Source organism: Crinia signifera, chromosome 5 (genome assembly GCF_055691185.1).
Source record: "Crinia signifera chromosome 5, ASM5569118v1, whole genome shotgun sequence".
NCBI lineage: Eukaryota > Metazoa > Chordata > Amphibia > Anura > Myobatrachidae > Crinia > Crinia signifera.
The window spans coordinates 106,191,210-106,207,244 of record NC_139221.1 but is presented as its reverse complement, the minus strand read 5'-3'; the positions used below and the strand labels follow the sequence as shown (position 1 = coordinate 106,207,244).

General features: G+C 44.7%; 2 protein-coding genes across 5 annotated transcripts in view; one reads left to right on the top strand and one right to left on the bottom strand.

Annotated features, from left to right (window-relative positions):
* The window catches only part of LOC146080462 (glyoxylate/hydroxypyruvate reductase B-like), a 29,348-nt gene extending 21,511 nt beyond the window's left edge, over positions 1 to 7,837 (bottom strand). Inside the window, exon 1 of one of the 3 annotated variants that reach the window (XM_083187797.1) lies at positions 6,993 to 7,837. Coding sequence is in view for 1 of the 3 variants with exons in the window: in XM_083187796.1 (XP_083043922.1) it covers positions 1,323 to 1,405 (83 nt within the window). In the remaining 2 variants the exon portion in view is untranslated. Of the gene's footprint in view, positions 1 to 1,322; positions 1,516 to 6,992 lie in introns of those variants that run through there. The other 2 variants (XM_083187798.1, XM_083187796.1) reach the window with 2 other exon arrangements.
* Positions 7,118 to 13,648, top strand: TXNL4A (thioredoxin like 4A). Of its 2 annotated transcripts, XM_083187801.1 has the most exons (5): positions 7,118 to 7,342; positions 7,531 to 7,717; positions 8,510 to 8,683; positions 9,177 to 9,280; positions 13,190 to 13,648. In XM_083187801.1, exons 3-5 carry the CDS (start codon positions 8,531 to 8,533, stop codon positions 13,359 to 13,361), a joined length of 429 nt encoding a protein of 142 aa, XP_083043927.1. In that variant the 5' UTR covers positions 7,118 to 7,342; positions 7,531 to 7,717; positions 8,510 to 8,530; the 3' UTR covers positions 13,362 to 13,648. The 2 variants fall into 2 exon arrangements, with proteins under 2 accessions (XP_083043927.1, XP_083043926.1); XM_083187800.1 differs by lacking the exons at positions 7,118 to 7,342; positions 7,531 to 7,717 and adding an exon at positions 7,867 to 8,013.
* Positions 13,649 to 16,035: the final 2,387 nt, after the last annotated feature.

The window sequence follows — 16,035 nt, the reverse complement described above, 5'->3', positions numbered from 1 at the left end:
CCGCAATGCCCATGTCATACTATATAACACTAAGCAATGCCCATGTCATACTATATAACACTAAGCAATGCCCATGACATACTGTATAACACACCATACACATTTGACACATAAGTGCCACTTACCTATATGCTCAATGCCAGGGGCTTCATGCCGATGCCAAGGTGGACTGAATTTGCTCGTTGCCGAGGGGGATAGATCTGTGCCTCTGTGCTCGTTGCCGAGGGGGATAGATCTGTGCCTCTGCTCGTTGCCGAGGGGGATAGATCTGTGCCAGTGTGCTCGTTGCCGAGGGGGATTGATCTGTGCCAGTGTGCTCGTTGCCGAGGGGGATTGATCTGTGCCAGTGTGCTCGTTGCCGAGGGGGATTGATCTGTGCCTCTGTGCTCGTTGCCGAGGGGGATTGATCTGTGCCAGTGTGCTCGTTGCCGAGGGGGATTGATCTGTGCCAGTGTGCTCGTTGCCGAGGGGGATTGATCTGTGCCAGTGTGCTCGTTGCCGAGGGGGATTGATCTGTGCCAGTGTGCTCGTTGCCGAGGGGGATAGAAACCCCCTCCCCCGCCTGCGGGAGGCAGACAGGCTTGTCAGTGTGCCTGTGCCTGCCTGCCCGTCCCCTCACGTCTCCCCCGCTGTATTCGCGGAAGAGACGTGCTGCTGCTGTGCTGTATGATAGATTTTAACATTTCTAACTCCCGCTGCTGGACCGCTAGCCAATGGCCGTTCGCGGTCCAGCAGCCAATCAACTGGTGGCTGCTGGACCGCGAGCGGCCATTGGCTAGCGGTCCAGCAGCATATGCAGCACCGCAGCAGCGCGTCTCTCCCGCATACACAGCGGGGGAGACTTGAGGGGACGGGAGCAGGGCAGCGGGGGAGCGGGGAGACGAGGGGGGGGCGGCGGCGGCGGCGGGCGGGTTATTCCCGGACTATGTATAGTCCGGGAAAGCCACCCGCCCGGACTCCGGACGCCGGTCTTAATTACCGGACTGTCCGGAGTAATCCCGGACGGGTGGTAACCCTACCCCACACAAACACATTACATTATATACACAGCCCTCCCCCCACACAAACACATTACACAATGCATTATATACACAGCCCCCCTCCCCCCACACAAACACATTACACAATGCATTATATACACAGCCCCCCCTCCCCCCACACAAACACATTACACAATGCATTATATACACAGCCCCCCTCCCCCCACACAAACACATTACACAATGCATTTTATACACAGCCCCCCCTCCCCACACACACACATTACACAATGTGCTTGTGTGATGCCCTCATATTACACCCACACTCCCCAGCACACTCACCTGCCTGTGTTACTCCTTCCAGGAGATTGCAGGGACCCTGCAGGGTGGTGGGAGCAATATGTGTGGTGAGGGGGGAGCAGCATAGGGCAGCCAGTGACAGGAGGACATAGCAGGGAGAGCAGCAGGCAGGCTGATGCACGGAGTGTGGTGGGCGGGGCCAACCTCAGAAGCTCTGGCTGCTGCTGACTCCCCTGCTCCTCCCATCCACACACGTCCTGACTGTGGCAGCAGCTCGGCCACTACTTTCCACAACCCTGCGGTGGCAGGCTTTGATGTTACCGGCAAGGCCCCGCCCCCTGCGCGCGGCTTCCATAACACGGCCGCGGCTACAGGAAGATGGCCGCCGGCCTCCCGCACTGAGGACATGTACTCAGTGCAGGGGGCCGGCGGCCATTTTCCTGTAGCCGCGGCCGTGTTCTTGCAGCCACTGCCAGCGCAGGAGGGCTGGAGGAGGTGGATCCAGCGCGGCCCGCCGCCAGTGACTGGGTGAGCGGCCCGGGGGTCACATGGCACCCTGCCCCCCGGCCCAGCCCGCCCCTGATCCAGTACCATCAAATCTTAAGGAATTGGAAAGTGCAGTTCATTGGATATGGTCTCAAATTCCTCATACCACCTACCAACGTCTTAGAGTCCATGCCAAGAAGAATCCATGCAGTGTTAAGGGCAAAAGGTGGTCCAACACTGTATTTTGCAAAACATTTTGACATTAAATAGAGTATTCCATGGCCAAAATTACTGGCTTATTCACAAGGGTTAGTCCCAAACTCCCTATAATTCTAGAGTTTCAAGTGTAGGGCATGGAACACTACACAACAACCCAAACAGCCCAGTGCAAGGTACCTCACCCTCAAAGAATAGCAACTTAAGTGTTAAGGCATGTGAGGTAAGTGGGAGCAGCTACTATATATTAATAGTGTTACATCAGTTCAGGGGCTCGCAAAATCTACCCCACAACTGACATACTATATAAAACTATGCAGGTCTTACCTGCTGTTAGAGCACTGTTCAATGTGCAGTCAGCAAATGCCTATTTACAACCCTCAAGGAGAGGTCAGTGGGATTCTACCCTGGGTTGAGGGTGTCTCATACCCTCACATGTACAAAAAATACACAATGTAGGTTATATGGGAAAGTAGCAGTTGACTGCACACCCTAACTACATGTAATGCGTCAAATGCGAGGTACTACATTGCTGAGCCACACACAAAGAGAAAAAAATGCAGGTGTAGTGTTTAATCATTACACATTATAATACATCTTGCAATAAATTTTCTCTTCCCGTTGTGTCTCCAGCCAACAAGTCTCTATCCCATTGTATGTCTTCAACAATTATTTCTTCAGCCATCAAGTCTCTCCCCCCTTGCAGGGCTCCAGCCATCAAGTATCTCCCCCTTGTAGGTCACCAGCCATCAAGTATCTCCCCCTTGTAGGTCTCCAGCCATCAAGTATCTCCCCCTTGTAGGTCTCCAGCCATCAAGTATCTCCCCCTTGTAGGTCTCCAGCCATCAAGTATATCCCCCTTGTATGTCACCAGTTATCAAGTATCTCCCCCTTGTATGTCACCAGCCATCAAGTCTCTCCCCCTTGTATGTCACAGCCATCAAGTCTCTCCCCCTTGTATGTCACCAGGTATCAAATCCAAAACCTCTTTAACAAGCTCTCAGCATAGGTCATGCCAGAGTCACATGATGAGCTTTAGGATTGGCACTGGGCTCTGCAGATTTTCTGTGCAATGGTGAAGCAGTGGCAGAAAGCTTGTACATTCCATTGGAGGACAGCCACTGGCGATGGGACTTCTGACAGCAAGAGCCAACACTTACATGTCCAGTCTGCCCAGGTGTCCCTAAGCATGCTGCCTATGCCTAGGGCCAGCTCTGGGCTGGTGTATTTAAAAATGATTGAGAATTTTATCCAATGGAACTTGAAGCATATAAAAAGGTGTATAAGAACTGTATTATTTCTACTACATTAAAAGCTATCACTATTTTAAAGTGATATAAAAGCTTGCCACTAACCCAGATTTGCTTGTATACTTGGGAGGGTATCCAATTACCTCCAGTAAAACATCGGGAGCAAAAAAACGTTTTTTGGGGTATTTAGTGTATTCCCTCCCGCAATGGCCAGGAGGCTCCTGAAAATCAGGTCCCCCTCCCGGCCCCCCGGAAGGAAAGTTAGGCAACCCTCCCGGATTCTCCCCGATCACAGCGTCAGGTACTTGTGTACTATCACGGCGCCCATCGCAGACCATAAGGCATGCGATGGTATGATATGCGACGAGATTTCCCCCGATATCATACAATGTTAAAATTGTATAGCATTGTATATGGCATACAATGCTATACAATGCGATGTGATGCGATTTTAAATTGTATAAGCACCCTAATGGGGGCTTACAATGTTAAATGCACCCCCACGCCACCCCCACTATGAACGTGAACCCGAAGCGTGGCGAACGCAGCGAGCCCGCGAGGGGCGGCGGTATGCGTCCTCCGACCTTTTAATACCCCCACTATCCACGTCGGCGCGGAGTTGATTTTATATAGTGTGGCGAGCGCAGCGAGCCACCGAGCCCCGCGAGGGGACGCGGAATACATGTAAAGTAATACGCGTTTGCTCGCCACGCTTCGGGCTCGCTGTGCTCGCCACACTATATAAAAATAACTCCACACCGAAGTGGATAGTGGGGGTATGAAAAGGTCGGAGGACGCGTACCGCCGCCGCTCGCCACGCTTCGGGTTGGCGTTCACACTGGGGGTGGCGTGGGGGTGCATTTAACATTGTAAGCACCCATTAGGGTGCTTATACAATTTAAAATCGTATAGGGGGCTTATACAATTTGAAATCAGTGTACATCCGGCGTATGGCATGCGATGTTATTAAAAGTCATGCGACTTAATATCGGGGGCGCCGTGATAATACACAAGTACCCAGCGTCCTCCCGCGGCTGCAGCGTTTTAATACCATCTCCCAGGAGGGAGCAGGGCTAAAATGTCATAATCGCATCATTTTAGCCCTGGGAGATCTGCAAATCTGGTTATTTTATGTCATGGGGCGGGGTTTTATGACATCACACTCAAGCCCCTCCCCCAATTTGCTGCTGAAAGTGGAGAATAGAAAAGTAGGCAACCCTGATTTATCCCAATGTTTTTTATACGGTTATCCAACTGGAACCCCTGATCTGAAAATTACACTATAGGTGCCCATACACATCACGATACTGCTGATGCGATGTATGCTTTGAGGTGCGCGCTCCAGCAGCATCTCAACGCATAGTACAAAAAGTATGTGCTGCACATACTTTTTGTACTGTCTTTTTATCGCATCGCATGCACAACGCATGCAATGCGATACGATGCTATATTAGCACAAAAAGTATGACAGTATCGGGACGTGTATGGGCACCTTATGATGAATTATTAAGGGCCAGATGTATTAAGCTACAAAAAGTGATAAAGTGGAGAGTGATAAACAGCCAGCCAATCAGCTTCTGCCTGACATTTTTCAAACACAGCCCGTGACATGGCAGGTAGGAGCTGATTGGCTGGCTGTTTATCACTCTTCATTGTATCACTTTTAAAGCTTGATACATCTGCCACTAGTCTTCATGTGTTTGATCAATTAAGAAAAAATATTGAGGAAACAAATCAGTTTGCTTCTTTGTAAACAAACATACGTGAACACTGACTGGTATAATATGTTGCAAAAGGAAACAAAAGCTTGTCACATTTTACCTACTTTACTCTATTTCCTTTATATATTACAGTTGGAACCTAAAATTGATCCTAAACTTGTTATGATCATCATGACCTAGGTGCTGTAAGCTATAACACCTAACCATATTAATTTAGTCCAAGAAAACAATTATTTCCCAGCAAAGCTGGAAAAAACAGGCGCCTCACTGAGACGTATGGTCAAGCGGCTCACACTGGCCCTTATTCTGATCTGTGCGGCCGGAGCCGCATACGTTGCTCCGGCCGCACAAACCAATCCCCGCCTACAATACGGATCGCCACGGCCGTCCGTACGCGGACGGCTGGCGATCCGCATGAAAATGGTGGGGCGTACGCCTCCACCATGGTGGGAGCTGCCCCCTGCATTCGATGGTCGGCGACCATCGAAGGCAGGGCCGCACGCTCCACCAGCTCCCGCAAGCTTAGACCACACGGACAATCGTCCGTGTGAAAGCTTGTATGGGGGCGGAGAGCTGACATCCGGCGATGTCAGCTTTCCGCCCCCATCACTGGCGTCATAGCCTCATTACCATGCATACGCCCCGCGTTTGCATGGGAACGCCCATGAAACGCTGGGCGTATGCATAGGGTAATGAGGCTATTAAGCCCCTCACGCCCCTATACGCCCCCTTTGCGGCGTATACATTTTTTGTGCGGCGATTTCGCCTGCACATGCGCAGAGTGACCTCTGCGCATGTGCAGAGTGAAAACATCGGCGGTACGGCCGCACGCGGGCCGTACCGCCGAGATCAGAATAAGGGCCACTAAGAGGTGTCTCGTCCCCAATACAAATACACAGAAAAGGAAAAAGAAAGGGTAGTACAATAGTTTAGTTAATATTTTTAATTATATTGATTAATTAAAAAAATACACATTTAATACGGTTAGTGAGGACAAAGGAGGTTTTATATTTAGTATTGGAGTCCCAATGGTAGGTGAGTGTGGATTTGTGATCCTATAATATCAAGGTCCCTGGTGTGTATCCAAGCTGTAGATATTAATTTGAGGGAGTCCATAAACCTTGCAGGATTAGGTTTCACTGGAGGGAATGTTGTAATCCTCAGTCACAGAGGCATTCTCACGATAGTGCGATCCTTATATCCAAGTTTTGAGCAGGTGGTGGTATCCCAATTGCAGCAGTCCATACAAGCAGCTTTTTTGGAGAAGACCACTAACAGTATTACATGTGTATTTTTAAAATTATTTTATTTCTGCTATTTTAATCGTTTATTGTGATTGACATTTGCTGCTAGATAAATCTATGTTAATTCTCAATCAATATAATTAAAAACATTAACTAAACTATTGTACTACCCAATTGATCCATTTTATAGATTGGCATATTAATTTAGTCATTTATATAATGCGAGGCAATGTGGTTGCTGTATATTACAACACTTTTTATAACCACATCTGTTTGGGTCAATATCTGTATGTAGAGCATAAAGAATTACAGGTATCTATTCTTCCTTTAGAGAACATCATTATAGAAGAGAATATTCTTTACCTGGAATTGAGAGGTCGGTTTGCAGCAGCTAAATCTGTCTGGCTATAACCTGCTTCTAGCTATATCAGCAAGTCCATGGTTCACTTCATTCACTGGGAATGCCTGTGGCAGTGATTGTTGCCATGTAACTGCAACACTGCCCCACATTTCAGATTGAGTTTTCTTAATTTACATAGACTACATGAGTAATCTGTACTCAATGCACAGCATACATCCATAGACACATTAAGACAAATGTACTAAGACCTGGAGAGAGATAAAATACCAACCAATCAGCTCTTAGCTAGCTGTTAGTTTGTCAAACAGCCGGTCACATGGCAGTTAGGCGCTGATAGGCTGGCACTTTATCTTTTTCCAAGATTAAATACATACAATCCATTGTCATAAAACACACACAACTATAATTTAATCCTGCAGCTGTGTCACACTCACCCTCTCAGGCTGGTATACAGACTTCACCCGCACACTCTCAGCCTTATCCTCCCCCCTGACATCACTGGGCATGCGCCATGCCAGCATAGCGTGTGGTGCCAGCGTCTTCCCTGCCAGGGCTTGCCACCAGTCAGGCACATAACCCTATAGGTAGCGGCAATGCACAACAATGTACTATATGCTGCTGCTGGCAGTACTGCGTCGTTCAATTCTTATTCATCCCTGAAATTGATTGCTGCATATGACAGGCTTTGGAACGCAGAGGTGGTGGCTCAGCGACTGTGGGACTACTGTACATGTTTTACCATCCAGTGCGAACTTGCGGGGCCACAAATGTAACACGGCATAAGGCAAGACACGCTGGCACCATGCTACAATGTATATCAGGTTATCTCTTTATGATGACTATGTACTAGGACTTGAAAAGAGAGAGAGAGAGAGAGATAAAGTGGCGAGTGATAAAGTAATTTCCAGTCAGCTTCTAGCTTCCATATGATAATACAGGCTGTGTTTGAGATTTATAATATTCCCCCTCCAGGTATACGTGGACCCAGGACATGATGGGAAAATTGTCAAAAAATGAAGGGGATCTAGACACTACCGAAATGGTAGTAGCTGATGTTCTGGGTCTCTTCTTACCAGTATCTCACTCTCTAATGGCCCTATGTCACTATGTAGTAGCTGCTTCCAGTGCGCCGGATGATGTTTCCGCCACCTTTGATTAGGTGAGTCCCATGTCTAGTAAGCAATGTTCTTATAGGAGTTTCATAAAATATTGTTATGTTTGCAATGTAGCGGGACTGTGAGTGATTGTAGTCTGTATAATAGAGTTGATAATATTTCTGTCAGGAAGAGGGCGTGGTGTTTCAGTTGCCCTAGTCAAACATGGCGGCGGCGGATTCTTTCAAATCCTGGAAGTTGTCGTAGTTTCCTGTGCGCCGTCGCTTTACCAGATTCCCATTCTTTTCGGTATCCCTCAGGCTGGACGGCGGGCGAGCTAATTTTCTCTTGCTGTGTGTGGGTAAGTTGTGTTAGGTGTTGGAGGTTTATGCCGCATTGTATCAAGAACGTAGCCTGCGAGTACATTAGCGCTTTCCCTCCATCAGGGGACGTCGCTCAGCGGTCCCTAACGCCAGCATGTGCTGGTATATATATAACCCATTGTTATTCCTGTTGCTCGGTGATTTGTCTTCAACAAATAACTTCTTCCCAGGTTACTAGTAGCACTTTTAGTTATACACAATTGAACCTTATGTTTGGTCATTTGAATGGCTTATACTGTGTGTTAAGGTCTCCCACTTAGTGGTGAAGTATCCCCATATGCTGAGTGATTTAATTCCAAGAAAGCTTCTCATCAGGTGGAAACATCTATAACCAGAGCATGGGTATTCTGTGAAACTGGTGAACGTTTCTGTGGGAAAAATTATTATAGGTTAATATTGCTGAATGTGGCACTATGGGGTACATACAATCTTGTAAGGTTTGATGCATTTTCTTTGTCTTCTCCCATTTATTAGGATTAACATAAACGTGCCAAAATGTCGTACATGCTTCCTCACTTGCACAATGGCTGGCAGGTTGACCAGGCCATCCTTTCCGAGGAAGATCGTGTGTTAGTTATCCGCTTTGGACATGACTGGGATCCAACATGTATGAAGATGGATGAAGTTTTGTACTGTATAGCCGAAAAGGTGAGCCTGGCTTGAGGATGCAACAATTAAGGTGCCCATACACGGTGCGATGATCGCACCCGTTATGGGCTGCATCGCAATGCATTTATATGGTGTCCATGTTGACATAGACAACGTAAAAAACACATGTCGACCTTAAGTTTTGTTGATCTCTCAATGTTGACCTTGAGTAAGTCGACCATGTTAAATTGTAGCATTTATTATAATTATTCTGATTATTAGTATTTTTAGTGCTTAATGTTTACCCCTGCTTTATTTTATTTTTGCAATACTGGTTTTCGTACAGCTGACACACTCCCATTTCTTGGATTGCTGCTTATTGTCGTCAGCAGCAGCATGTTACTCGCGCTGCAGTGTTTGAGGCACTAGTAGCGTCATCACAGCCCCAGATCTGCACATGTGCAGTGCAGCTTCTGTGTATCCACAGAACTGAAAATATAAGCAAAGTGCAAAAGAATCTAAATTGTATTTTTTGTTTGTTTTCTTCTTTCAGGTAAAAAACTTTGCTGTGATATATCTAGTGGACATAACAGAAGTACCCGATTTTAACAAAATGTACGAGTTATATGATCCATGTACTGTGATGTTCTTCTTCAGGTAAGCATCCCACACTAACTATTTGTGTACAGCAGCTGCTTCTTTGCTGCTGTACAATCTGCTTCCATCTCTAAATCAGGCTCCTGGGCCTGTGTATAATCATGTGGCTTCTATATCACTGAAGATGGCAAGTAAACAAAAAATAGTTTATTAGAGGTCTTTACTCAAAAGAACTACAAAAATCACATATAAGTGTCAATAAATACAGTATAAATAAAGCACACTTTGATTTGTATGGGAACTTTGTATTTGCGGTTGACATTCACAAGGGTAAAACTATGCGTGTGCATAAGCCCGTGTAGCGCTGTCCATAAAATTAGTACTTTAAATTTATTGTATGTATGCATTTAAAATGACACCAAAATGATCACCTGAACCTTTATGGCAACGGCAGTTTGTCAGTCAGGCCATTCTGTATTCTAGCATAATGCGGCTTGTATACAGAAAACCCCATTACTAGTAATTGTTATTACTGTATGTAAATTTTGCAAATTATAGTGGATAAGACATTTCCATGAAATTGCATATTGAAGTAATTTTTTTTTTTTTTTTTTTTTTTTTTATTTTAAATGACCTCATTTTCAAGTGCAGTAATGTTTTTTTTCAGTATTGGAATGGTGATTTTTTTCGAGATCTTTTTTTATATATAAGGGTAATGTTATTGAGGACTTGATGGTAAGTCATCTGGTTTGGGTTCTGGTGAATTTGGCAACCAGTCCAGATATAAATAAAATGGTTGTCAAATAAGACAGGTGAGCCTTGTGGCAGTATGGAGGATGGTTGTGAGACTTGAATGGATGCAAGGCGTAGCTACCATAGGTGCAGGGAGTGCAGCTGCTGTGGGGCTCACAGATGAGGGGATCAACCTTCCCTGTCAAAGTTACATGTTGTATACTTTTTTTTTCAGCATATAGTGGCCCTTCAAAACTTTTGCTTTTGGACTTGAACTGGAGGGCATTATAATGATATAGTAGTATTATTTGTGGAATTGTAATGTGGCACAATATGAAGTGGAGGCACTGTAGTGTGGCATAATATTAACTGGGGGCACTTTATTTCATAAAGTGAGTTAAGGGTTCTGTGCAACATAATGTTTACTGGCAGCCCTAGAATGTGACATAACACGCACTAATGCAGTACTATGGGACATAACATTAACCAAGGCACTTCTTTGGTTCACAAAATGAGTTAGGGCACTATTATGGGGCATACAATTAACTGCTGTGGATAGGTGTCTCATTAGAAGCATTGGGAAAAGTCTGTTAAAAATGTTGCTGTGGGGCCCACAAAGTTATGTCTGGAATTCTAGATGGGTGCTTGCAATAGTTGTTGGTGATCTTAGGCAACAGCAATCTGACCAACTGTTTGATTTATGTGATTGTGCTTGGTTATGCAGACATTCTCATTATTTAAACAGACCCTGGTGGTATAGGGGTGACTCAACTGTTCTCAGCAGTATCTCCATTGGCTGCATCCAGGTCCTGGCAGACACGTGCAGCTGTTCCAGCAGAGATATGAGTTCTGCTGAGTAGCCTTCTCCCTCTCTCCCTTCCTTATTCCTAACCCTGATGTCAGGATTTTGCACTTCAACATTTCAGATGTCTACATTGTGAGCATGTCTCCATAACTGTCAAAATGTTGGTATTGACCTTATGACAATGCGACAGATGTATCAAGCTTTTAAAAGTGATTTAAAATGAAGAGTGATAAACAGTCAGCCAATCAGCTCCTACAGTACCTGCCATGTCACCACTGGGTTTGAAAAATAACAGGTAGGAGCTGATGGGCTGTCTGTTTTCACTCTACTTTCTCACTTTTTGAAGCTTGATACATCTCACCCTGTATCATGTATAAGGAGTCTGCACTGATTCATTTATGTGACATTTGTATATCTGTGTGCTATTGAGTCTGTATGCAAAGCACAATGGTACTTGCCATAGTAAAAAAAAATGTGTCCACTGCATTGTTGCACTTCATATAACAATTATGTACTAAGCCTTGAAAAGTGATAAAATTGAGTGCTAAACCACCAACCAATCAGCTCCTACCTGTTTTTTTGTTTTTTTGTTTTTTTTTAAACACCGCCTGTGACATGGCAGTAAAGAACTGATTGGCTGACAGTTTATCACTTTTAAAGCTTAGTACATCTGGCCCTTAGTCCCACATAGGATTTGGTATACATATATATTAAATCCTAGTCTCATCACATTGAAACAAAGCTTTCAGATGAGAAACCTGTAAAAGGTGCCTGGCGCTAGCAGTAAAACTGGACTTGGTGTGCCAAGAAAGGGCTGTTTTAGTGCATCTGTAGTGTGTGAGGACACCTCTGAACCATTAGTGTGTAACGGTGGCCATGCATCAGAAAGACCTGTCTTACAATCATGATTGTGTCTAACTTTCCCTGCAACTCCCCGGCAGTCCTTGGTGATTTTCAGACACACAATGTACTCACAATCCCTTATACGATCCGTCATACAATCCAGCTGCTGCATACGACCGGTCCTCTCACAATCTATTGTATGCACCTAAACTGCCACTCAAATGACACTGGTTGTATGAGCCATCAATCGACCGATTGCATGTACTTAAAAGCACATGCAATCGGCTCCTAATCCCATCTGATGTAGCATGTCTGATCAGAGGACCAAACCCCCAACCAGCGGGACCGCGTATTGCACGATTGTGTGCACACAATCTGTCATACAACCAATCAAGATTGTACGAATGGGTACAATATAGTTCTGGTGTATGGGGACCTTTAGTATTCCATTATCAGAAGGGTAGCAATGAGAAAAGTCTTTTAGAAGCTAGTCATAATTTACTTCACGGAAGCGGTTATTTATTTTCTCACCAGCACGTGTTCAAAAATGAGCTGCTTCCACTACCTGCACGATTATAATTCGAGTAGGTGAACATAAAATATGCATTGTTTTTATTGTGTATATAATTATAGTAATAAGATGTATCACCTTTGCTGTGTTTGCATGAGCACTTCCTGGTTTTGTAAACATTATAACTGCCTCTATTAAGTTGAATGAATTGTGTGACTGTATGAGAAACCTCCAATTACATATTCAGCAGTGGAAATAAGCTGTCTATTTAAAGTAAAATCACTGATGCTGGGCAAACATGCAGGTGGGTGATGAGAGTGGAATTTGATAGTATTCTGCCAAAGCATTTGTCTTCTGTGGATTACAGTATACAGTTTTTGCACTTCTGTTTATTAATATAGAGGGGAACAATTACATTCAGACTTTTCCTGCTTGGGCCATTTTCATGTAGAGCAGGCATGTACAAACTGGCCCACCAGCTGTTGTTAAACTACACATCCCATCATGCCTTGCCACAGTTTGCGATTGGTTAATGCTAAAACTATGGCAAGGCATTCTGGGATGTGTAGTTTCACAACAGCTGGAGGGCCATAGTTTTGACATGCCTAATGTAGAGAGTTCAGTTACAGTGAGACAATACAGAGTAATGTTTTACCACCATTTTCGGTATGAAACTGTGCACTTTCATTTCAATTTTATTTGGTGTAGTTATTTGTGAGCTTGTACTGTGTTTTTTTTATGATCTCAATCTTTGACTGCTAGATTGATTACATAACAATGTCAATTGTACAACGGTACAATTTGCCTTCCGATGTTGACGATATAGTCAACATTGTGTCGGCATCGACAATGGTTTTAACCCTTACGATTCTGATGTGCACTCCCGTATCGCACGGCAGAAAGTCTTGGTTGCATTGACTATATAATGCAGATCTGCACTATATAGTCAAAATTGTATGCCATTGCATGCATGCCGTGCGATGCGATCTGATTGCATTGCATGGCACATCTGACACTGTGTACACACCATGAGTACTGCTCAAGATTGTATTTAAAGTCTTTTCTCTTCTTCCCACAGGAACAAGCATATTATGATTGATTTGGGCACTGGTAACAATAACAAGATAAACTGGGCAATGGAAGACAAGCAGGAGATGATTGATATTGTGGAAACTGTTTACAGAGGTGCCAGAAAAGGCAGAGGTTTAGTGGTGTCTCCTAAGGACTACTCCACAAAGTACAGATACTGATGGTCTTGTGGAGTGATGACAACGTGCCTGTTTTTATATATCTTGCATACATCCACTTGGGCTGTAAGCCGTACTGTGACATCACGAGCTGTTAGTTCAGCGGGCGTGAACAATTTTACAGTTCATACCTTTGGACACATAAGACATGTTATGAGCTTTACAAGCTTCCTGATCTGAGTGACTCCAAAAGCAAGGGTTCAAGCCTTAACCACCTTATTTATGTAAGAATTGTCTCATCTGTAGTGTGTATGTTATTAAATATGGAATTTTGTAGTTGTCTATGAAAATGGTGTATGTCAGTTCTTGTCAATTAAACAATTACCAAAGACAGTTTTAGGGGGTTAAGTACTAAGCTGTAGAGAGAGAGAGAGAGAGAAAGTACCAGCTATTCAGCCCCTAACTGCCACAATACACTGTTTGAAAAATGACTTATGAGCTGATTGGTAGTTTCTCTCCACGTTGTCACTTCTAAACTGGGTACACACTTAATGATGTGTGTGTGTGCCCAGCCAGCAGATCTGCCAATGTAACAATCCACACACACTAAACAATATATAATTCATGTCCGCATTCCAATTCATGCCATCATTTGCCGGGTCATCCTTTTGGGCTTGCTGCACAGCCAATTTGACGACCCAATGTCTGATATGTTGGTCTGCAGAATCAAACTATATATATTGCCTGGTGCGTGTCCATCTTATGGCTAATTAGAACATCTGCCGTATAAATTGCTTGGTGTGTATCCATCTTAAGGCTTAGAACATCTGCCGCATTAACTGGTAGCACAAAAAGCAATCTACTAAGCATGCTAAACCATTTGGTTGTGCGATTAGCACATTGGAAACTGAAATATAAGCCGTGGTTTCACAACACAAGGCAAAACCAACTGCTTTGAGAACATAAACAACTATACATCTGGTTAACGCATCTGTCAACATATCGGGGAAAACATAACTGGATATGTTCATGCATTGTATGGATATTTATTCTTGTTTACATCACTTACAAATGATGTAGTGTCACTGGATTGGTCTATGCAATAGGTTCATATAACTGGTAGAAAAATAACTGTAACCAGAATCAGGGCCGGGATTGATTAGAAATGGAGCACTGATCATTCCGTGGGTATGCCCTACAGCGATACGCGGTCCCACATGTCCATACCCCTCCCCCCCCCCCCCCCCCCTCCCCCCACCCGCAGGTAAAGCCTACTAAAAATTTTAATCTAGGCAAAGCCCTGCTCAGCACAAAGCATTGTGGTACACCCGCGATGTGTGCTGAGGCAGGTTGCTCAGCAAAAGTGCCAGGTCACCCTCTCAGCATGACCGACTGATCTTCAGCCGTGTCCTCATCAACACACTCACCTGTACTAATGAATCACTGACAGGGTGTCAGCTGGTCCTGTTTTTACAGGGCTGGAATGCAGTTGAAATGGTTTTGGGATACTGGGGCAGATGTATTATCCGTCGTTATGGGGGAGAAAAGTTTCAGCGCACGTTATGTGCACTGATACCGCTTCTCCCCCATGTATGATGGAGCTAGCGTGCGGTATTGGACAGGGGCGCTATGCGCCCCTGTCCATATCGGCGCTGCTATCAAAATGATAGCAGGCCGAATGTATGAACGGTCAGCATCGCTGACCGTTCCGCACGAAGCCGGATTTGGCTTCGCCAGCATCAGGCTGGCGAAGCCCTATCTAAACAGCAGGGACAGCGCTGTCCCTGCTGTCAGCTGTGGGCTGCGCTGGGGATCTCGCGTGAACAGCGAGATCCCGCGCATGCCCAGTGCTGCCGGCCGGGGGACAGGAGATAGCGCATCAGTATTAACTGATGCGCTATCTTCAGAAAGGGACATCGCCGAAGGGGGGAGTTAGCGCTCCCCCGCTTCGGCAGACAAGATGTTAATACATCTTGTCGATGTCCCTTCCTGCTTCGCCTCGCTATTGAGGCGAAGCAGGAAGTATCATAGCGGCGCGATAAGCGCTGCTATGATACATCTGCCCCTAAGTTCATTGTCACGGCAAAGAGGGACATTGCAAGTCATCTGATTGTTCTTTATGGTATTCTGCAGGATATGTAAATTGCCATAAACAAACTGCAATGGAAATTATGAAAACTTATGTTTGTCATTCTCAAAACTTTTGACCATGGCTGTACATGGATTTTATACAATCAATCAAATGTTACAAAATTGTAATATGTCAATTACTACAGGGTGCTGCCTATTGACAATTCAAAGGATTTATGTCCTATTATACTAAATAAAGTGTCATCCATGGCTCACAAATGAAAATATAATCTTTTATTAATGTTTTCAGTGAAATAATAAACACAAAGAATAAAGTGTGAAAAATGAAAGTCATTAAAACTGAGATGTCCCACTGTCTAAATGTTTTATTATACATTACAGCTATGTTTTAAGAACCATTTTGTGTAATGTATTTAACACTGGTAGCACCCCAAGGGCCCTTTCACACATCCCGGTTTTGACTGACTGGCAAAATAAAACATATTTTTTTATTGCCGGCCGCTCAGATCCGGTGTGTGTGTGTGAGTGTGAGAAAGGGCCCTTAGGCAAAATATCTGTAGGCCTTCTAACTGATCTATTGTTTGCATGGCAATGTGGAGATTTAGGACACCATTACATTATATAGAAATGTTTTAACGTAGAAAAC